The sequence below is a fragment of the Giraffa tippelskirchi genome, chromosome 11, assembly GCF_054371585.1.
Source record: "Giraffa tippelskirchi isolate mGirTip1 chromosome 11, T2T-mGirTip1v1.2.pri, whole genome shotgun sequence".
In the NCBI taxonomy this organism is placed as follows: Eukaryota; Metazoa; Chordata; class Mammalia; order Artiodactyla; family Giraffidae; genus Giraffa; species Giraffa tippelskirchi.
Window position 1 is genome coordinate 105,793,614 of NC_137285.1, and position 23,911 is coordinate 105,817,524.

At 36.1% G+C, this 23,911-nt stretch overlaps 1 protein-coding gene, 1 long non-coding RNA gene and 1 other non-coding gene across 27 annotated transcripts in view; 1 reads left to right on the top strand and 2 right to left on the bottom strand.

Annotated features, from left to right (window-relative positions):
* The window catches only part of ARHGEF12 (Rho guanine nucleotide exchange factor 12), a 168,578-nt gene that overhangs the window by 89,011 nt on the left and 55,656 nt on the right, over positions 1-23,911 (top strand). For 22 of the 25 annotated variants that reach the window (XR_014068822.1, XR_014068821.1, XR_014068820.1 and 19 more), the window contains 2 exons: positions 21,593-21,691; positions 22,387-22,436. Coding sequence is in view for 16 of the 25 variants with exons in the window: in XM_081541590.1 (XP_081397716.1) it covers positions 21,593-21,691; positions 22,387-22,436 (149 nt within the window). In the remaining 9 variants the exon portion in view is untranslated. Of the gene's footprint in view, positions 1-21,592; positions 21,737-22,386; positions 22,437-23,911 lie in introns of all 25 variants that reach the window. The other 3 variants (XR_014068818.1, XM_081541589.1, XM_081541593.1) reach the window with 1 other exon arrangement.
* On the bottom strand, positions 14,535-14,607 carry TRNAG-CCC (transfer RNA glycine (anticodon CCC)). Its single transcript has one exon. It is a non-coding gene; the product is annotated as a tRNA-Gly (tRNA).
* LOC145526279 (uncharacterized) lies at positions 16,516-22,222 on the bottom strand. Its single transcript, XR_014068824.1, has 2 exons — positions 18,340-22,222; positions 16,516-16,705 (listed from the first exon to the last, which is right to left on the bottom strand). It is a non-coding gene; the product is annotated as an uncharacterized LOC145526279 (long non-coding RNA).

Here is a 23,911-nt window from a genome sequence, read left to right on the forward strand (position 1 = left end):
TGTGTGCAGTTAGCATGTGAAAAGGAGTCTCTGGAGAGTTTTGGAAAGTTTAGAAATACTGGAGTATGACTCAAGTAGAATCATAGCAACTGATGACATTGCTTTAGTTTAGGGTCTCTTAAACAAGGAGATCCAACCAGTCCATCCTAAAGGAAATCAATTCTGAATATTCATTGGAAGGACTGATGCTGAAGCTGAAACTCCAATACTTTGGCTACCTGATGCAAAGAACTGACTCATTTGAAAAGACCCTGATGCTGGGGAAGATTGAGGGCAGGAGGAAAAGGGGATGACAGAGGATGAGATGGTTGGATGGCATCACTGACACAATGGACATGAGTTTGGATAAACTCTGGGAGTTGGTGATGGACAGGGAGCCCTGGTGTGCTGCACTCCATGGGGTTGCAGAGTCGGACACAACTGAGCGAACTGAACTGAACTGAGGATCTCTTAACAAGCCCACTTTTAACTTTTGAGATTATCTTCTCTTGGGGTAAAATTTGTTAGCTAGATACTTCACACAGATACTTGTCATTCACTTACAAATTATTGATTTTAAATTTTCCTAGCCACTGTTAGAGCCATTTTATGAGATAGATTTACTTTGCTCATTTTAAGAGGAAATCAAATGTTTGTTTTGTATTCACTTCTTTGTTAAGCTTCTGCCCAGTACAGTAGGTCAATATTTGTTCCTTTTCCCCTTATTTTCCTCTCAGAACATTTTGGAGTTTTTTGACCATATACAGATATATTTTCTGATCTGCAGTTTTAATGATATTTAATTTTATGTTTTCCTTACTGTAATGGAGAAATTTTGTGTTATTTGAGGAATGTGAGAGATTTAGCAAGGGAATTTTGAGTTAGACTACAGCTTCTCCCTAATTTCTGTCTTGGTGTCCTGAAAAGATCCCAGCTGATGGTATTATGTATAAGAAAATAAGCTATGTCTTTTTGAAGCTGTGTTAGTCCGCTGGGACTTCTATAGCAATACACTAGAGACTTGACTTAAACAAGAGTTTTATTTTCTCAGTTTTGGAGACTAAAAATGTGAGATCAGGCTGCCAGCGGCTGCCAGCATTAGTCAGGTTCTGGTGAGAGCTCTTCTCCTGGTTTAAAGATGGTCACCATCTTGCTTCATGCTTGTGTGGTGTTTCCCTTGGTGCAAGCACGTGTAGAGGGGGAAAGAGAGAACAAGCTCTTTGGTATCTCATAAGGATACTAATCCCAGCGTGAGAGCCGCACTCTTAATGATCTTATTTAACCCTAATTCCTCCCCAAAGGACTCATTCATCTCCACATGCTATCATGTTGAGGGTTAGGACTCGGCATATGAATTTTGTGGGGGTGACACAAACATTCAGTCCATAACAGAAGCGAATTGTTACTACTTGAAATATCCTGATTTAGATACTTAGAGTGTATTTTTTTTTAATTCGTATATTTTTTCCTGACTTCTCATGTCTGTAAAATGAGAAGTTCTTGGTTTGATTTTTGCTCCCACCAAGTTATCATTCTCTCTGTTTTTTCTTCAACTTTGCAAAGGGCATTCTACAACATGAACGTCTGTGTCCTCATAAGTCACTCACTTCTTAACTTCTTAAAATCTGACTGCTGAACACATACTCTCTGGGAGGTGAATCAAAATAATTTAACTTGAAAATTTATGAACTTTTTCTCAGTTCTCACCTTCCCCTTGAGACATCAGGCAGTCATGATACCCTGTCTTTGGTGTATATAAGATTATGTCTACCCTTTTCTTTTCTCTTTATATTGGTTTTGTCTTTTCTGTATTTATTTTTTCTTCTTCTAAATTTAAGCACAACCCAAGTTTGTCCCTGATCTTTTTCTGTTTCCAGTCTCATATTTATAACAGTTTGCTGAATACTTCCACTCTATCCTTCAAATCCAAATGACCAATCTGGGATTTATCAGTGTTAACTGTGGCTGGAAATTGATTTCCCCATTTCTTTCAGTAGCACAGTCATTTTCCTGTTCAGTCTTATTTTCTTAAATTAACCTTTGACTTCTCCCTTTTTCTTGTCCTCTATTGTCAACTATTTGCCACATTTCATTGGTTCTACCATCGCATTATTTTTCACCCCTTACTCCATGGTTTCATCTTTGCAACTTTGTTCAGTTTTTCATTATGTCATTAGACTTATTTAATAGACTCATAAGTTTCTTTCATGTTGATTTCACATTAATTCACTTCCTTTTCATTTTTCTGTATTCAATCGGATTGGTATCACTGAAGTAAGGATTTAGTCATTCACTTTCTAGGAAAGTACAAATAGTTATTAAGATATGCCATGATTTGTTTCCAACTCATCATTCTTCGTTAATCTACTACTTTTCACTTAAAGGAACCAGACTGTCCCCCAAATTTTCATTTCTTTATATATGACTTGGTACTTTTTCTTTGCTCATGACATCCCCATTGTTTTGAATGGTTTATCTCCTATAACTCCTTGTTAGAATCCTCCCCACCCTTCAAGGCCTGTGTTCAAATACTACCTCTTCCATATGGCTTTCCTAAGTTTGCTAAATTTTTAAACAACTGCTTTTGTTATCTGACATCCTGTTAACATCCTGCTTTATATCAAGTTGTTCATATTTATATTCATCTTTGCATCTTCCATAATGTCTGACACACTGGAATCACTCATTGAGTGTATGGTTGTTGAGATTGGTATGCATTGTTTTAGTAAAGAGGATTAATGCAATAAAAGTGTTGATTCATTTTAATTGGATTCTTCTTTTCTCTGAAAAAGTTTAAGGTAGAAAAAATGTAACTTTGAAAAGAGACTTACTGTTGGTTATAATCTAAAAGAAAGAAATTGGGATATTTGGAACTTAAGGCCCTTCTTGCTGGCAACATTGTGCATTTAGAACCAAGAAACTTCTTAATCAAAGGATTATCTAAGGTCTAACTCATAAAACATGTATGTCTGGCAGCAGTTTAAAAATGAGCTGTTTTTATGGGGTTGCACATGATCTTTCTCCACACCCTTCCCTGAAGCTAATTCTTAAGAGGTGAGACTTAGAGAAGTTTGGTCATGTAAAAAAATCAAAGGTGAAGAAAGACTAATGTGCTTTCCCTGAAGTAAATGCAGTTTGAAAGGTTTAGCATGTTGCTTTGCATATTTAACACTACATTTTCATTGATTTTCTATTTGGCAATATAGTTGCTGCATTTTTCAAGGAATGTATTGGTAGTGAAACCTTAGAGTACTTTTTTAGAATACCTGAAAGACTTCCCCTCCCCACGGTAAAGCATTATAAAGACTTAATTTTTTTCACTTTCAGTCCTTGGTATTTAACTTTTGAGTAAGAAACAGTTTTTTATGTTGGTTTCAAATGTTGCGTTGGAAAAGGGGATTAAGGAGGTGGAGTAAAAGGATGTGAAGTTCACCTACCCCTAAAAATACATGAAAAATACATCTACATATGGAAAAATTCTCACTGAAAACAAACTGGAAACTGGCAGAAAAACTATACAACCAAGGCTGCAAGAAAAATTCTCACATAATTGGGTAGGATGGGAAGAAACACACTGGGCTGAGACCTCTGCCCCTAGAAAGGACCTAAGAGGAAGAGGGAAATAGTGTGGGTGGACACTCACCCTGGGAAGTAAGCGGGTGGAGCCATAGGCTGGGAATCACAGTTCTGGGGTCCTCTGTAGAGGAGACAAGCCCCCTTGGCTGCTTGGTGTACCAGTGGGACAAAGAGAAAGGCTGGAAAAGCCTGGACTCCACTGTGAGGAGTACGTGGGTACTGGCTTGCCAACAAGAAACACACTTAAAAAGGAACAGAGCTAGTTCAAGCCTGACTACCAGGGATTCTGCTCCAGCAACCTGGGAGTGGACCCCACCCCTGACAAGGCAGCAGTGCCTACCACTGAGCAGAGAGGAAACCCCACCTTAAGTCCTGTGCAGGCCAGGACCAACACCAACCACCGACACTAGCGTGTGCACCCCCTATCAAGGTGATATGGCTAGCACATCCTGAGGAAAAATGTGTCTGGCATCTACCTCAAGTTCAGCCCTCACACCAGAGACAGTAGGCATAAACACTCTACACTGGGATGCTGCTATGTAAAAACATCCCTCAAGACCACAGTGGATAACCTTCACCTAAATTCAGAGACAGAGTTAAGTAAAATGGTAAGGCAGAGGAACTACCTTCAAAAGAGCAAGGAACTACCCTGAAATAATAAATAATGAAACACAGGTGATCAGTCTATCAGTTAATGAATTCAAAAATTTTGTAATAAAAATGCTAACTGAACTAAGAGAATTGATCTAAGCGCAGATAATTTCTAGAACCAATAAAGATCCAATAAAAAATAGATAATTCATATTTCCACTCGGAACTCTGGTCTGACATGTCTAGTGCAAGGCCTCCACATGCTTTTCCCTATGAGCAAGTGAAACTAGACGAAGCACAAAGGAAAAAAGAACACAGGCATAAGTCATCCCTAAAAAGAAATCAACACAAGCCACTCAACCAACCTTTCCCTCCAAGGACAAAAACCAAAAGGAAGGAGGGATACAACCCTAAAGCCTGACCTCAAGTGGAGCAAGTTAGAAAAAAAAAAAAAAGATGAAAAGACAGAAATACAGCACAAATGAAAGAACAAGGTAGAAACTCAAAGACCAAATAAATGAAGAGGAAATAAGCAATCTACCTGAAAGAGAATTCAGAATAATGATAGTAAAGATGCTCTGAAGACTTGAAAATAAAATGGAGAAAATGCAAGAAACATTTAACACTGTTAATACAATCACCAAGGACATAGAAGAAATAAAGAAGAAGCAAACAGAGATGAGTAACACACTTACTGAAATGAAAAATACTCTAGAAGGAACCAATAGCAGAGTAACTGAGGCAGAGGAATGGATAAGTGATCTGGAAGATAGAATGGTGGAACTAACTGCTGAAGAGCAGAATAGAGGGAAAAGAATGAAAAGAATTGAGGATAGCCTCAGAGACCTTTGGGACAATATTAAACACACCAGCATTCAAGTTATAGGGGTCCCAGAGGAAGCAGAAAAAAAAGGAAAGACACTGAGAAAATTTTTGAAGAAATTAGATCAAATCCAAGAAGCACAGAGAGTCCCTTACAGGAGAAACACATTGAGACACATATTAATCAAGCTAACAGATTAAGCACAAAGAAAAAATATTAAAAGCAGCAAAGGAAAAGCAACAAGTAACATACAAGGAAAAACCCATACGTTTAACACCAGATCTTTTAGCAGAAACCCTGCAGGCCAGAAGGGAATGGCAAGATATATTTAATGTACTGAAAGAGAAAAGTCTACAACCAAGATTACTATACTTGGCAAAATCTCATTCAAAACAGATGGAGAAATCAAAAGTTTTACAGACAAGCAGAGGTTAAGAGAATTTAGCACCACCAAACTAATCTTGCAGCAAATACTGAAGGGACTCATATAGCCAGTAAACACAGGAGAAAGGAAAGACCTACAAAAACAAACCCAAAACAATCAAGAAAATGGCAGTAAAAACATGTGTATCACTGCTGCTGCTGCTGCTGCTAAGTTGCTTCAGTCATGTCCGACTCTGTGCGACCCCATAGACGGCAGCCCACCCGTCTCCTCTGTCCCTGGGATTCTCCAGGCAAGAATGCTGGAGTGGGTTGCCATTTCCTTCTCCAGTGCATGAAAAGAAAAGTAAAAGTGAAGCTGCTCAGTCGTGTCCGACTCTTCGCAACCCCATGGACTACAGCCTACCAGGCTCCTCCGTCCATGGGATTTTCCAGGCAAGAGTACTGGAGTGGGGTGCCATTTCCTTCTCCATATGTATCACTAATCACCTTAAATGTAAATGGATTAATGCACCAACCAAAAGATACAGACTGACTGAATGGATACAAAAATAAGACCCATATATATACTGCCTACAAGAGACCCACTTCAGACCTAGAGACACATACAGACTGAAAGCAAAAGGATGGAAAAAGATATTCCATATGAATGGAAACCAAAAGAAATCCAAAGTCACAATCCTTATTTCAGACAAAATAGACTTTAAAGAATATTATGAGACAAAGAAGGATACTACATAACGATCAAGGGATTAATCAAGAAGAAGAAGTAACAATTGTAAGTATTTATGCACCCAACATGGGAGTACCTTGATACATAAGGCAAACACTAACAGGCAAAAGAGGGGTAATTGACAGTAATAGAATAATAGTAGGGGACTTTGACACCCCACTTACACCAATGGACAGATCATCAAGTCAGAGAAACAATAAGGAAACACAACCTTTAAATGAAACATTAGACCAAATGGACCTAATTGATATCTTCTGGACTTTCCATCCAAATGCAGAAGAATACACTTTCTTCTCAATTGCGCTTGGGACATTCTCCGGGATAGACCACATCTTGGGTCACAAATCAAGCCTCAGTAAATTTAAGAAAATTGAAATCATATCAGGTATCTTCTCTGACCACAACACTGTGAGACTAGATATTAACTACAGGAAAAAAAAACAGCAAAAAAGAGAAACTCATGGAGATTAAATGATACATTACTAAATAACAAAGAGGTTACTGAAGAAATGAAAGTGAAGTGAAAGTGAAGTCGCTCAGTCGTGTCTGACTCTTTGCGACCCCATGGACTGTAGCCTACCAGGCTCCTCCGTCCATGGGATTCTCCAGGCAAGAATACTGGAGTGGGTTGCCATTTCCTTCTCCAGGGAATCTTCCCGACCCAGGGATCGAACCCGGGTCTCCTGCATTGGAGGCAGACTCTTTAACCTCTGAGCCACCAGGGAAGTCCACTGAAGAAATAAGGGAAATCAAAAGATTCCTAGAAACAAATTACAATGAAAACACAACAACCCAAAACCTATGGGCTCAGCAAAAGCAGTTCTAAGAGGGAAGTTCATAGCGATACAAACATACCTTAAGAAACAAGAAAAGCATTGAAGAGACAACCTAATTCTACATCTAAAGATGCTAGGAAAAGAACAAAAAAGCCCCAAAGTCATCAGAAGGAAGGAAATCCTAAATCAGAGCAGAAATAAATAAAAAAGAAATGTTACCAAAGATTAATAAAACTAAAACCTGGTTCTTTGAGAAGATAAACAAAATTGACAAACCATTAGCCAGACACATCGAGAAAAAAAGGGAGAAAAGTCAGATCAACAGAATTAGAAATGAAAAAGAAGTTACAACAGACAACACAGAAACACAAAGGATCATAAGAGAATATTGTAAGCAACTATATGCTAATAAAATGGACAACCTAGAAGAAATGGACAGATGCTTAGAAAAGTTCAATCTCCCAGGACTGAACCAGGAAGAAATAGAAATTATGAACAACCCAGTTACAAACACTGAAACTGAAACTGTGATAAAAAAAAAAAAAAAACTCAAAAAAAACACAAAACCCAGGGCCAGCTAGCTTCACAGGGGAATTCTATGAAACATTTAGAGAAGAGCCAGTGCCTATTTTTCTGAAACTCCTTCAAAAATTGCAGCTGAAGGAACACTTCCAAACTCATTGTGCGAGGCTGCAATCACCCTGATACCAAAACCAGACAAAGTAAAAGATGCTCAGTCGTGTCTGACTCTTTGTGACCCCATGGACAGTCCATGGAATTCTCCAGGCCAGAATACTGGAGTGGGTAGTTGTTTCCTTCTCCAGGGGATCTTCCCAACCCAGGGATCAAACCCAAGTCTCCCACATTACAGGTGGATTCTTTATCAGCTGAGCCACCAGAGAAGCCCCCAAACCAGGCAAAGACAACAAAAAAAAGTAAATTACAGGCCAGTATCACTGATGAACATAGATGCAACAATCCTCAACAAAATTCTAGCAAACAGAATTCAACAACATATTATAAAGCTCATAACACCATGATCAAGTCAGATTTATTCCAGGGGGGCAAGGATTCTCCAGTACATGCAAATCGATCAATGTGATACACCATATTAACAAATTGAAAGATAAAAACCATATGATCATCTCAATAGATGCAGGAAAAGAAAAGCCTTTGACAAAATTCAGCACCCATTTATGGTAAAAACTCTTCAAAAAATGGGCATGGAAGGAATCTACCTCAACATAGTAAAGGCCATATATGATAAGCCCGCAGCAAACATTATTCTCAGTGGTGAGAAACTAAAACCATTCCCGCTAAGATCAGGAACAAGACAATGGTGTCCACTTTCACCACTGTTCTTCAACATAATTTTGGAAGTCCTAGCTACTGCAGTTAGAGGAAAAAAAAGAAATAAAAGTAATCCAGATTGGAAAAAAAAGAAGTTAAACTCTCACTGTTTGCAGATGACATGATACTATGCATAGAAAACCCTAAAGAAACTATCAGAAAATTACTAGAGCTAATGAGTGAATTCAGCAAAGTCATGGGATACAAGGTCAATACACAGAAATCACTTTCATTCCTATATACTACTCATGAAAAATCAGAAAAAGAAATTAAGGAATCAATCCCATTCACCATTGCAACAAAAAGAATAAAATATCTAGGAATAAACCTACCTAAGGAGACAAAAGACCTGTATACAGAAAATTATAAGACACTGATGAAAGAAATCAAAGACGATGTTAACAGATAGATATTGCATGTTCCTGGGTAGGAAGAATCAATATTGTGAAAATGACTATACTACCAAATGCAATCTACAGATTGAATGCAATCACTATCAAACTACCAGTGGCATTTTTCACAGAATTTGAAAAAAAATTTCACAGTTCATATGGAAACACAAAAGACCCCGAATAGCCAAAGCAGTCTTGAAAAAGAAGAATGGAGCTGGAGGAATCAGCCTTCCTGACTTCAGACTATACTACAAAGCTATAGTCATCAAGACACTACGGTACTGGCACAAAAACAGAAACATAGACCAGTGGAACAAGATAGAGAACCCAGAGTTAAACCCATGCACCTATGGGTACCTTATTTTTGACAAAAGAGGCAAGAATATACAATGGGGCAAAGATAGCCTCTTCAATAGGTGGTGCTGGGAAAATTGGACAGTTCAGTTCAGTTCAGTCACTCAGTCGTGTCCGACTCTTTGCGACCCCATGAACCGCAGCACGCCAGGCCTCCCTGTACATCACTAACTCCTGGAGTTTGCCCAAACTCATGTCTGTTGAGTCAGTGATGCCACCCAACCATCTCATCCTCTGTCGTCCCCTTCTCCTCCTTCCCAGCATCAGGGTCTTTTCCATTGAGTCAGCTCTTCACATCAGGTAGCCAAAGTATTGGAGTTTCAGCTTCAACATCAGTCCTTCCAGTGAACACCCAAGACTGATTTCCTTTAGGATGGACTGGTTGGATCTCCTTGCAGTCCAAGGGACTGTCAAGAGTTTTCTTCAACACCACAGTTCAAAAGCATCAATTTTTTGGTGCTCAGCTTTCTTTATAGTCCAACTCTCACAGCCATACATGACCACTGGAAAAACCGTAGCCTTGACTAGACAGACCTTTGTTGGCAAAGTAATGTCTCTGCTTTTTAATATGCTCTCTAGGTCGGTCATAAGTTTCCTTCCAAGGAGTAAGCGTCTTTTAATTTCATGGCTGCAGTCTCCATCTGCAGTGATTTTGGAGCCCAGAAAAATAAAGTCAGCCACTGTTTCCCCATCTGTTTCCCATGAAGTGATGGGACCAGATGCCATGATTTTTAATTTTCTGAATGTTGAGCTTTAAGCCAACTTTTTCACTCCTCTTTCACTTTCATCAAGAGACTCTTTAGTTGTTCACTTTCTGCCATAACTACATGTTAAAGAATGAAATTAGAACACTTCCTAATGCCATACACAAAGATAAACCCAAAATGGATTAAAGACCTAAATGTAAGACCAGAATCTATAAAACTCTTTACAGGAAAACATAGGCAGAACACTCAATGACTTAAATCAAAGCAAGATCTTCTGTTATGCACCTCCTAGAGTAATGGAAATAAAAACAAAATAAATGAGTTTGACCTAATTAAAAGCTTTTGCACAGCAAAAGCAACTACAAACAGGGTGAAAAGACAGCCCTCAGAATGGGAGAAAATAATAGCAAATGAAACTGACAAATAATTAATTTCCAAAATATACAAGCACCTCATACAACTCAAAACCAGAAAAACAAACAACCCAATCAAAAAGTGGGAAAAGGACCTAAAAGACATTTCTCCAAAGAATACATACAGATGGCTAACAATCATGTGACATTATGCTCAGCATCACTCATTATTACAGAAATGCAAATCAAAACCACAATGAGATATCACCTCACACCAGTCAGAATGGCCATCCTCAAACAATAAATGCTGGAGAGGGTGTTGGAGAAAAGGGAACCCTCTTGCTTTGCTGGTGGGAATGTAAACTGATGCAGCCACTATGGAAGATGGTGTGGAGATTCCTTAAAAAGCTAAGAGTAAAACCACCATATGACCCAGCAGTCCCATCCCTAGACATATGCCCTGAGGAAACCAAAATTGAAAAAGACATTTGTACCCAGTGTTCATTGTAGCACTATTAATAATAGCTAGGACATGGAAGCAACCTAGATGTCCATCGACAGATGAATGGGTAAAGTAGCCATGGTATACATATATATATACACACACACATACACACACACAATGGAATACTACTCAGCCGTAAAAAGGAATGCATTTGAGTCAGTTCTAATGAGGTGAATGAACCTAGAATCTATTATACAGAGTGAAGTAAGTCAGAAAGAGAAATATAGATATTGTATATTGATTGCATATATATAGAATCTAAAAAGATGGTACTGATGAAATTATTTTCAGGGCAGCAATGGAGAAACAACAGACATAGAGAACAGACCTATGGACACAGGGAAGGGAGGAGGGAGAGGGTGAAATGTATGGAGAGAGTAACATGGAAATTTACAATACCATATGTAAAATAGATAGCCATTGGGAATTTGCTGTATGACTCAGGGATCTCAAACAGGGGCTCTGTGACAGTCATAGAGGGGTGGTATAGGGAGGGAGGTTCGAGGGAGGAAACATGGGTGTACCCCTGGCTGATTCTTGTTGATGAATGACAGAAAACCACAAAATTCTGTAAAGCAAATATCCTTCAATTAAAAAAGTAGACAATTCAATTCTAAAATAAAGTAGATAACTCTAAAATAAAAAAGCACTTTAGAAGCAATGAAAAGACTAAATGACATAGAAGAATGTACAAGTGATCCAGAAGATAGAATAATGGAAATCACCCAATAAAACAGCAGACAGAAAGACAAAAAAAAAAAAAGTATCAGAACTTTGGGATAATATAAAATGTGCCAGCGTTCATATTATAAGGGTTCCAGAAAGAGGGGGGGATCAAACATGTATTTGAAGAATTATGACTGAAAACTTTTCAACCTAAAGAAGGAAAAAGATACCCAAATACAGGAAGTACTGTGGGTCCTAAACAAGATGAACACTAACAGACATATAAACAAGACATATCATAATTAAAATTGTAAAATGTAGTTAAAGAGAGAAGTCTAAAGGCAGCAGTAGAAAAATAATAATGCCACATTTGCAGCAACGTGGTTGTAACTAGAGATTATCATACAAAGTGAAGTAAGTCAGAAAGACAAATACCATATGATATCACTTATATGTGTAATTTGAAACATGACACAAATGGACCTATCTATGAAACAGAAACAGAATCACAGATACAGAGAATAGACTGATCGTTGCCAAGAAGGAAGGAGGGAGGAGGGAAAGGGATCGATTGGGAGTTTGGAATTAGCCAATACAAACTGGTATATATAGAATGGATAAATAACAAGGTCCCAGTTTGTTGCACAGGGAACTATATTCAATATCCTGTGATAAACCGTAATGGAAAAGAATATGAAAAAGAGTATGTATATATGTATAACTGAGTCCCTTTGCTGTACAGAAGTAATTAATATAACATTGTAAATCGACTAGTCCTTTAAAAATACCATAAAACAGAAAAAACAAAGAAATGAAAGGAGAAATAGCATCTTATACCACAGAAATACAAAAAGATCATAAGCGAATATCACAAACAATATGTCATATTATGAAAAATGTGTCAACAAATTGGACAGTCTAGAAGAAATAGACAAGTTTCTGAGAACATATAGCCTATACCAAGACTGAGTCAAGAAGAAAAAGACAATTTGAACAGAGCAATCACTAGAAGTGAAATTAAGTCTTTAATTTAAAAAAGAAATACTCCCAGCAAACAAAAGTCTAAGACCAGATGGCTTCACAGGGCAATCCTACCAAACATTTAAAGAACTAATACCTATCCTTCTTAAGCTATTCCAAAAAATTGAGAAGGGAACACTCCCAGATTCACACTACGAAGTCATCATTACCCTGATACAAAAACCAAAGACAGTATAAAAAATTACAGGCCAACATCTTTGATGAATACAAATGCAAAATAAATGAATGAAATACAAAATGTTAACAAATTAAATCTTAATACACAAAAAGGATCATATAATGATCAAGGTGTATTTAATCTAGAGTTACAAGAATGGTTCAGTATACACAAATCCATGTGAATACACCACATTAACACAAGGAAAGACAAAAATCACATGATCATCTCAATAGATACAGAAGAAGCATTTGCCAAAATCAACATCCATTCATGATAAAAACTATCAAAGTGAGTATAGTGGGAATATGTCTCAACATAGTGAAGGCCACTTAAGAGAAACACACAATAATACTCAATGGTGAGAAATTGAAAGCCTTCCTGCTAAATTCAAAAACAAGGCAAGGATGCTCACTCTCACTCCTGCTGTTTAACATGCTATTGGAAGTCCTAGCACAGCAGTTCGACAAAAAATTTTTTAAAAAAGAAAAGATATACAAGTTAGTAAGGAAGAGGTGAAACTGTCACTCCTTGCAGATGGCATGATACTTTATATAATAGAGGACCCTAAATTTTCCACTGAAATACTGCTAGAACCAATCAATGAATTGAGGAAGATCGCAGGATATGAGATTAATATACAGAAATCTGTTGCATTTCTACTCTACACTAATAATGAAATATCAGAAAGAGAAAGTAAAAAAGACAGTTCCATTTAAGATCACATCAAAACAATAAAATAACTAGGAATAAACCTAAGCAAGAAAGTGAAAGACCTATACTCTAAAAAACTGTAAAACAGTGATGAAGAAAATTGAAGATGATTCAAAGAAGTAGAAAGATAGTCCAGGCTCTTAGATTGGAAGAATTGATATTATTAAAAAAGCCACCATACTCAAAGCAATCTACAGATTTAAGTGAAATCAGATTGCACAAGACATTTTCTGCAGAACTAGAACAAATAATCCTAAAATTTATATGGAATTACCAATGACCTCAAATTGTGAAACCAATTCTGAGACAAAAAAACAAACTGGAGGTATAATCCTCCCAAACTTCAAACTGTACTGCAAAGCTATAGTAGTCAGGACAGTATGGTATTGGCACAACAGCAAATGCATAGATGAATGGCACAGAATAGAGAGCCCAGAAATAAACCTACACATATACAGTCAATTAATGTCTAACAAAGTGGGCAAGATGAACAATGGAGAAAAGGTAATCTCTTCAAGTGATGCTGGGAAAGCTGGATGATCATACGTAAAACAATGAAACTATAACATTCCTTCATACCATATACAAAAATAAACTCAAAATGGTTTAAAAACCTAAATGTAAGACCCAAAACCATACAATTCCTAGAAGAGAGCATTGAATACTCTGACGTAAATTATAGCAAAATTTTCTTGGATAAGTCTCCTAAGGCAAAAGAAATAAGAGCAGAAATAAACAAATGAGACCTAAATAAACTCAAAAGCTTTTGCACAGCAAAGGAAAACATCAGCAAAACAAAAAGACAGCCTGTGGAATGGGAAAAAATATTTGCAAATGATGCGACAACAAGGGGTTAATATCCAAAATATACAAAGAACTCATTACAATTTAATACCAGGGAAAAAACAATCCAGTCAAAAAATGTGCAGAAGACTTGAATAGCCATTTTTCAAAGAAAATATGTATATGGCTAACAGGCATGTGGAACAGTGCTCATCACTGCTAATTATTAAGAAATGCTAATCAAAACCACAATGAGGTATTACCTCATACCTGTCAGAATGATGACCATTAAAAAGTCTACAAATAACAGATGTTAGAGAAGATGTGGAGAAAAGGGAACCCTTGTACACCATTGGAGGAAATGTAAATTGGTACAGGCACTGTGGAAGACAGTTTCGAGTGCCTTAAAAAACTAAAAATAGAACTACCATATGATTCAGCAGTTCCACTCCTGGGTATATAGCTGGAGAAACAAAAACGCTAATTGGAAAAGACAATGCACCACAGTGTTCATAGCAGCACTATTTATTTATTTATTTATTTTTAAACTGACTTTTTTTTTTTAAGAGTATTTATTTATGTATTTCTTTAATTGGCTGAACCAGGTCTTAGTTGTGGCAGGCAAACTCTTAGTTGAGGCATGTGGGATCTAGTTCCCTGACCAGGAATCGAACTTGGGCCCACTGCATTGGGAGTGCAGAGTCTTAACCACTGGACTACCAGGGAAGTCCCATAGCAGCACTATTTAGAATAGCCAAGACGTGGAACCAACTCAAGTGCTTGCCAACAAATGATTGGATTAAGATGTACCAATACAGGAACTACATTCAATATCTTGTAATAACCTATAATGGAAAATAATATGAAAAAAATAAATATGTGTATAACTGAATCACTTAGCTATATACCTAAAACTAACACAATATTGTGAACCAACTTTTATGAATCATGTTGTGCTCAGTTCCTAAGCCATGTCCTACTCTTTGGGACCCCCATGGACTGTAGCCCACCAGGCCCTGTCCATGGGGTTTCTCAGGCAAGAATACTGGAGTCAGTTGCCATTTCCTTCTCCAGGAAATCTTCCCGACCCAGGGAACCTGCATTGTCAGACGGGTTCTTTACCACTGAGCCGTCAACTATACTTCAATTTTTAAAAAAGTATATCTTATGTATGTATACACAGAAGGACATCATAACACACATCAAGGAATATTCCTCAGCCATAAAAAATGAAATAATGCCATTTGTAGCCACATGGACAGACCTAGAGAGCATTATGCATAGTGAAATAAGTCAGACAGAGAAGGACAAACACTATGTGATATAACTTATATGTGGAATCTAAAAACAATACAGATGAATGTATATGCAAAGCAGAGTCACAGATACAGAAAACAAACTTTTGGTTACCAAAGGAAAGAGGGAAGGGAGGAAGTACAGATTTGAGGTATGGAATTAATAGATACAAACTACTGTATATAAAATAGATAAACAAGGGTATACTGTATAGCATAGGGAAGTATATTGAGTATCTTGTAATAACCTGTAATGGAATATAATCTGCAAAAACACTATGTAACTATGCTGTATGCCTGAAATTAACAGAATTTGTAAATTAATGGTACTTTAGTAAAAAAGCATTTAAAAAAAGCCACAAGATTTTAACAGGAAAACATGTCCTTTGTTTATAAAGAGAAAGAAATTATTAAAGGATAATATTTACATAAATTTGATAAGACTGTCTACCTTTGCTTCACTGATAATATGAAGTATGACATTTATTATCAGCTTCCATGTGAAATACCATATTCCTTAAAAGACCAGAAATAAAGAAAAACTTATTTGTAACTAGAGGAGTTATTTTAGGGTAGATAGAGAATCAAGTTAGTTAGAATTCAGTCAGGGCAGAAGGTTAGTGTCTTTATAGAACTATTTCCTTACTCCTCATAGTTTTCAGGGATATGATTTTACTTTTTCTTGAAAAATGAGTTGAGTATGATTTATTTATAAAATAAGTTAAAATTAGTAAATATTCATTGAGCACCGATTATACGCCAGGTACTATGATAAGGGATAGATTAAAAGGTAATAGGAGACTGTACCTGCTTTCTAGAAGTTCACAGTCTGGTACAGAAGAAATCCTCCTTTTTTGTAAGTATGATAATAGAGATGTGCACTTGATTACCAGTGCTCCATATGCAGTTATAAATAGTTGTGAGAAAAAAAACCTTCATATGGCACTAAGAACAGTGAGAGTCAAGAAATATTCCTGTGACTAAATCTCAAATTTAGGTTATCATTACCTTACTTGTTGAACACTCTCTCTGCCTGTCTTCATACAAAGTACTTGGTTACAGTTCATATTGAAGTCATTTTGTGACCTTATAAAAACTTGTATTCAGAGATAAACACATTTGTATGGTGATTATAATTAATAATCTTTACACCAAAGAATAAGGGAATTAGAAAAAGAAACCAGCAAACAACAAACAAACCATAGACAATATGTGTTTGTAAGAACCAGAAAAAGTTAACATGATCAAAGGTTTTTTTTTAGTTAATAAAATTTGGAAATAGACATTCTGTAATTAGGAGTCCATTTTTTTTAATTTTGCCCTTCTTTAATAACATATTGGGCCTGTTATTTTATCATATTCTTAGACATTGCCATTGCTGCCCTATTTGTTTCTTTATTATCCTTCCCCACCAAGATTTTAAGTTCTTTGAGAGCAAAGACTCCTAGTAGTTTTGTATTGCTCATAACACGTACAGATTACAGTGCTAAATAACTGCTACTGCTAAATCACTTCAGTCGTGTCCAACTCTGTGCGACCCCATAGACGGCAGCCCACCAGGCTCCCCCATCCCTGGGATTCTCCAGGCAAGAACACTGGAGTGGGCTGCCATTTCCTTCTCCAGTGTATGAAAGTGAAAAGGGAAAGTGAAGTCGCTCAGTCCTGTCCGACTCTTCGCGACCCCATGGACTGCAGCCTACTAGGCCCCTCCGTCCATGGGATTTTCCAGGCAAGAGTACTGGAGTGGGGTGCCATTGCCTTCTCCTAAATAACTAAATAGATGCTTAATACAGATTTGCCTCAAAGAGTAAATGCTTTTTGTCAAAAAGTACATTTCAAAAATATGACAAGTTAGTACTGGTGATGTCAGTACTATGGCTTCCGATTTTGTAAGAGTGGTGAATTTGTGAATTCAGTTACTGTTTAGTACTTAGTGGAATTTATTCTCTATGGTGGGTTAAAGCACCTTCTGGTCTACAATAGGTAGAACATTTCAATAATTTGAATTCCATAGATCCTGAATTGGCTATGTATGTATGTTTTCTTTTTGTATTGGTGGCCTAGTAATTCTTAGATGTTCAAGTATATCAGACTCTCAGACTGGTAGATGGACTTAAAATAATGATAAGTGGACAGTTTAATGGTGTTAAGGAGAAGAAAGAGATGAATATGATGTGCACATTGCTTTTTCTTCTTTGCTCTTTATCTTTTCCTTTTAATGTAGAATCAAAGGGGAAAGTTATCACACTGAACAATTTTGAATTGGAGAATACAGGTTTTCAGTATTCTGAAGTAACCCTAATATATTTTTTCAATATGTAGCATTCTGTTAGGACCCTAAGCATATTTGCTAAAATTAACTGTGTGTTGGTTTTTTTTTAATCTCTGATCACCTCCCTTTCTAAGTTTCCATCCATCTCTAGACTCCTGTGTGTTTTTGATATTCATTAATTCATTAGCAATTTTAAAAATTTCCTTTTGTTCCAGAACATATACCAGGTCCTGAGATAAGTTTGTAAACAAGATAGCACCCCTGAATTCTTTAAAGTATGTAATCTAATAAGAGGATAAATACAAATCACTTGTGACTGGTAAAGATGCTCTGAGAGTAAATAGAGGGTGCAGTGGTAGCTAGAATGGGGCACCTAACCCAGTCCTGATATTTAGGAAAAGTTTTATAAGAGAAGATGATTTGTTTCTTGAGGCCTTCTTGCTGTCTGTCATCTTCTAAAGTTATTACAAGAAGCTCTGTAAAATGTCCATATTCCTTAACCAATCTCAAAGTAATTTGCTGGTCTATTAAAACAAAATTCAGACAAAGACATAAATGATGATTGACTCTCCTAAGGATTATTTACGTTGATGATAGGAGTTCGTTAACACAAAAGTATTTTTAAATGATTTTTAATTGATAGCATAGATAAATAATATATTTCTGAGCAGATCAATCCAAGGGCAACTCACCCCTAATCATAATAGAGTAATAACTCATATTTATGAGCCCTTAGTATTTGTCGCTAAGAGTTGGACACGACTGAGCGACTTCACTTTCACTTTTCCCTTTCATGCACTGGAGAAGGAAATGGCAACCCACTCCAGTATTCTTGCCTGGAGAATCCCGGGGACGGCAGAGCCTGGTGGGCTGCCGTCTATGGGGTCGCACAGAGTCGGACACGACTGAAGCGACTTAGCAGCAGCAGCAGCAGTATTTGTCAGACGTTAAGCTAGAGACTTTAGGTTCATTATATTCAAGTGAAATACACAAATATAACAAACTCTTAACCTCCGTTACTCCTCTCATTGTGTACAAGCACTCGATTTTCTACAGAGACCTGAAAGAGAGTCTGCTTAAGAAGATCAGTGACTTAGCAAGCAAACATCAATATTAGAATCCTCTAACTCACTGATTTTCAGCCCTTTGGAAGAGAGATGAGATAACTGGGGGGGGTGGTTATAGCATAAAAAAACATATTCAGTGTTGCAACTGTCTTGACTTCTGATATTCAAAAATTCAAAATATCTAATTTATTTTGATATTTCAAATGACTGTAAAGAAGCTCATCAGATGTTTTATGTTTCTAAAGCTAGGTTTGCATTTTTATTTTTTTTATTTTTATTTTTTTAGGTTTGCATTTTTAAAACTTCCTATAAAACATCATTTTCTGATACTTATGTTTATTGTATTGTGTACTAGAAATTATAATAAAGAATGTCTTTTTCTTTGATTTTATGTATTCATACCCATTCTATTTAGAATTTTTCCTAATTACTTGAAGGAAGCAACATTAAACAAAAGAAAAATGGTTAAATTCTGATGGGTTATCTTTCCTCTGCCCACGTTACAGTTTCCTATTTTGGAAGAGTGGTGAATTTGTGAATTCAAATACTGTTTAGTAGACTCTAGAATTGAAGTCTCGTTTTTTTAAAGTTGAAAGCTAATTTTTTTGAGATCCAATTTACATAAAATACGATGCACTCATATTAAGTATACAATTCAGTAAGTCTTGACAGATAAATATTCACACAACCATTACCTTAATTAAGATATACAACATTTCCATCAACCCAAAAAGTTGTTTCATATATCTCATTGCAGTCTTTCTTACCTCTCCATTCCGTCTTGTCCCTAGGCAACCACTAATCTACTTTTTGTTACTATAGTTGACTTTTTGGCTTGTTCTACATTGAAATCATGTAATATTTATAGTGTTTTGTATCTTCCTTCTTTTGCTTAGCGTGATGTTTTTTGTGATCCATATTTTTTGCATGTGTGAGTAGTTCCTTCCTTTTTTTCTTGCTAAGTAGTATTTTATTGTAATGGATATACGAGTATTATTTTTTTAATCTGTCTGTTAATGGACAATTGAGTTGTTTCTAGTTCTTCGCTCTTAATGAGGAAAATTGCTGAGAGCATTTTTTAACCAGTCTTTATGTGGACGTGAGCTTTCATTCCCCTTAGGAGTGAAGATGTTGGGGCATATGTAAATACATGCTTACCTTTTTAAGAAATTTCCACTGTCTAACATTCCCACCAGCATTGTATGAGAGTTCCAGTTGTTCCGCATCCTTTCTAGCACTTGGTATTATCTGTCTTTTCATTTTTAGCCATTGGTTAGTATATAGTGGTGTCTCATTGTGTTTTCCCGAAGACAGCAGATGTTGAGTACCTTTGCGTGTGCTTATTGGCCACTGGTGCCTCTTTGTGTGTGATGTGTTTATTCATATCTTTTGTCCCTTTAAAATATGTCTTCCATTACTGGATTGTAGAGTTGTTTTTTTAAAAAATAAAAATCTGGATTCAAGTGCTTTATCAGTAAAATGTTTTCTCCCAGTCTGTGGCTTGCCTTTTCATTTTCTTATTAGTGTCTTTAGGAAAGCAATTGTTTAAAATTTTGAATCCAATTTGCTGGGTTTTTCTTTTATGATTGGTGCATTTTGCATCCTGAAAGATCTCTGCCTATCCTAAGGTCTTGAAGATTTGTTCCTATGTGTTCTTATGAAAAGTTTTAGCTTTTATCTTAAGGTCCATGGTTTGTTGTAAGTTAATAAATTAAGGTTCAAGGTTCTTCTTTTCCATTTAGGGATCCAGTTATTCTAGTTTGTCATCTGTAGTAGGCTCATGTGTGCTGTGCTTAGTCACTCAGTTGTGTCCGACTCTGCAACCCCATGGACTGTAGCCTGCCAGGCTCCTCTGTCCAAGGGGATTCTCCAGGCAAGAACATTGGAGTAGGTTGCCATGCCTTCCTCCAGGGGATCTTCCCAATCCAGGGATCGAACCCAGGTCTCCCTCATCGCAGGCAGTTTCTTTACCATCTGAGCCACCAGGGAAGCTCATACTTATGTCATTTCATTAATAGCAAGAAATATGGATATATATTCATTAATGTGTGCAGTCTTTAGCACTTCCTTTGTTTTGTACATCAAACTTATTTAAAAGATCATACCTCTTTGTATAAAAACCCTAATTTTGAAGTAGTTTTTGTTTGCTAATCATCATTATACTTGTGTTATTTTTATATGTTGTTTCTATATATTCATTTTTGGTGAAACATTTAGATTCTGTAAAGCTGGAAGTATATATTAAACCTTTGGCTAACACAGAGTTCAGGATCTCCCGATCTTGCTCTGTGATAAAAACAGCCCTGGGCACTAATCAGGGTTCTGTTTTATCACTGTTCTTTGGTTGTGGTCTTCTTTCTCTCACCTTACCTTGACAATTTTTGTTTGCTGTTTAACTGGAAGGAAAACAAATTCTCTGTAGCAATCAGGTAAGTTTGTGAAAGAAATCAAAGAGCTGGTTAAGCTCACAAGTTCTTTTATCTTTTCTACTGTCTTTTCTTTTTATTATTTCTATAAGCCAAAATGTTTCTTTCCTTTGGACTTTTCAGAAGAGCCACAGGTGCTCTCTAAGCAGTCCTTTCTTTTTAATAGTCTATTTTTCTGAATATGTTTTTTTGAGAGTAATACTGAACTTCTCTAGAGTTTACCATGGGCTGCTCCTAGCTTAATGTCCCAGAATGTTTGATTGTCTTGGGTTTAAATACCATTTAGAGTACTTAAAAACACAAGGAAGTGGGGGTAGAATTTTATATTACAAATAAATTGCATAGAGTTGAATGGGCTTCCGTCTGTCTCCTCTCTAATACTTTACCTTTTCCAGTTTGCCTTAGCTGTTTTTAATCCTGGAGCAATTCTACTCTACCTTTCCTTTGAGAAACCAATATATATGACTCTCTGTGATATTCTTGTGTTTGTTTTGCTTATGGGGTTAGTGCTCTTTATTTTTTGTATGGGTTTCATGTGCTACCTTGTGTTTCTCCAGATAGAATACAGTTCATTGCTAATAATATGATTATTGACTTTTTTTTCCTCTGTTTTCTCTTGCCTTCTCTCTTTACCCTGTGGTTCTTGTGCAGGTCTTGTTCAGCGTTGTGTGATCATCCAGAAGGATGACAATGGATTTGGGCTGACGGTCAGTGGAGACAATCCAGTGTTCGTACAGTCTGTCAAAGAAGGCAAGGCATTTTTAACAAACAGTCTTGTCACTGGGAGCAAACAGAGTAAGGATAGAAAAGCTTAAATAATGTCTGTTGCTTATAATAAAATAATTGCATACATTATAGGTCATATGGCCTTACTGTACTAGATTTGTCTTTAGTGTTAGTTATAGGCATGAATTTATCCCAGTTGATTTCCTTTCATATTTTATGGAAAGAAAAAGGTTCTTACATGTTTTATAAAAATCACATGACTCTTTAATCATGATACTTTAAGCATCATCACTTATAGAAGTTTGTGTAATTTTTTTTCTTCATGGCACCAGAGATATTTAGGTAGTGACAGTTTAGAGAAATGGTTGTAGGCTCAAAAATACCCATCTTTTCCCCTCAAATGACTATAACATCTTATACTATTGCAATATGACCATATATTGAATACTTTCTTTATGTTAGTTGCTGTAATTTGAGGTACGTACTTTGGTACTTTTTAATTTCCATTTTACAGGAGATATTGAGGCTTAGAGTGAAAAAAAAAAAAACATAAAATCTGCCATGGTCACCCAGCTAGTGAGTGGCAGAAGCAGCATTTGGACCTTGTCTGTCTGACTTTACAATCCATGTTTTTAACCATTTTGTTACATGCTTCTCTTTCGAGAAGATTGTCAGTGAATGTAAATGAATTATATTTTAAGAATTAATTTCTATTACAGATGGAGCAGCCATGCGGGCTGGAGTACAGACAGGTGATCGAATCATCAAGGTAAGGAAAAGACTGTTACGAAATTTATGGTAGAAATATAAAGCAGCATATATTAGCCATATTTTAATTTTTTAGCTAGAATTTTTATTAAAAGCTGCACGTTATAGGTGATGGATTTATTGACTATAAAAATTTATTTCATTTATCTTAATGTTACCCTTTACTGAAAAGCATAATAAAAGTTTTGAATAAATAGAGTCGTGTGTTCTTGGGCAGGAGAGTAGCTCACTGTTGTAAAGATCTTATTTCTCCAAATTAATCTATTAGCAAGAAATTCTCATCATAATATATTAATAAATTTGGGAGGTGTGCCATTCCTTGTCAAACTTCCAAATGATTATTTCTTCTAAACAAATTTTGCAAAGGTATTATGGGAAGAGGTAAGTGGGAGGTGAAATGGTGTAGATTAATTCGAAGCAAGTGACCATAGTATAAATATGGATCTATCTGTGGAACACAATAGAGAGTCCAGAAACAGGCCTTGAGTTTTGATCAGTAGAGTAAGAGTGAATTAGCCACTAATTATTAGGCAACTGACTAATGTGATCACTTAAAATCAAATTACTATACAGGAAAAGATACCACGAACATATTTACAAAGAACTATCTGGAAATAAATATTTGAAACATATATTATAGAATATAATATGCTATAAAGAACACTTTTAAATTACTAACAAAGGAATAAATAGTCTAATAGAAAGATGGGCAAAGAATTTTATCAGGCAATTCCCCAGAGTAATTGAAATAAATAATGTATCAATGAGGATATGTCCAATCTCACTGATAGCAAAGAAGTAGAAATTAAATGATAGGTAAAAATATATTTGCTTGTCAGAAATTTTAAAGACTGCTAATACACATTTGATGCAGTTTGGGAATGGTACCATGGCTATTCTTATAAATTTGTGAATATAAATTAGGTAAAACCTATTTGGATGGGAATTTGTGAATATGTATCAAAAGTTACATATTTTTAGAAAGTATGTAAACTTTGATCACAGTTTTGCTTTTAGGAACTTATCTAAGGAAATGGTGTTCAAATGTGAAGTGATATGTGTACAGGAAAATTTACTTAAGCTTTATCATGTTGAAAACTTGTAAGCAATCTAAATATGCATAAACTGAGGGCTAGAGAAATAAATTGCATTACATCTCCAGCCCTTAAAAAGAATAGGTTAGGTCTATTTGTACCTATATTGAAAGGCATCCATAATACAATAAAACAGTATTTTTTCTTAATTTGCAGAAAAAGACAGTTATAATATGTGTGTATGCTTGTCTGTGTATCTGGTGTGTGTATATTAGAATAGCATCTCAAAGATTAAGCGTCATGCTTAATAGTGATCATCTCCAGTGGACATGACAAGTGTACTTTTGCTTTGATTTTATACTCTGATAAATTTGAACTTGTAAAAATTAGTATCACTTGACTCAGAAAAAATAATGTTAGCATTAGATCCATGTTTGATATT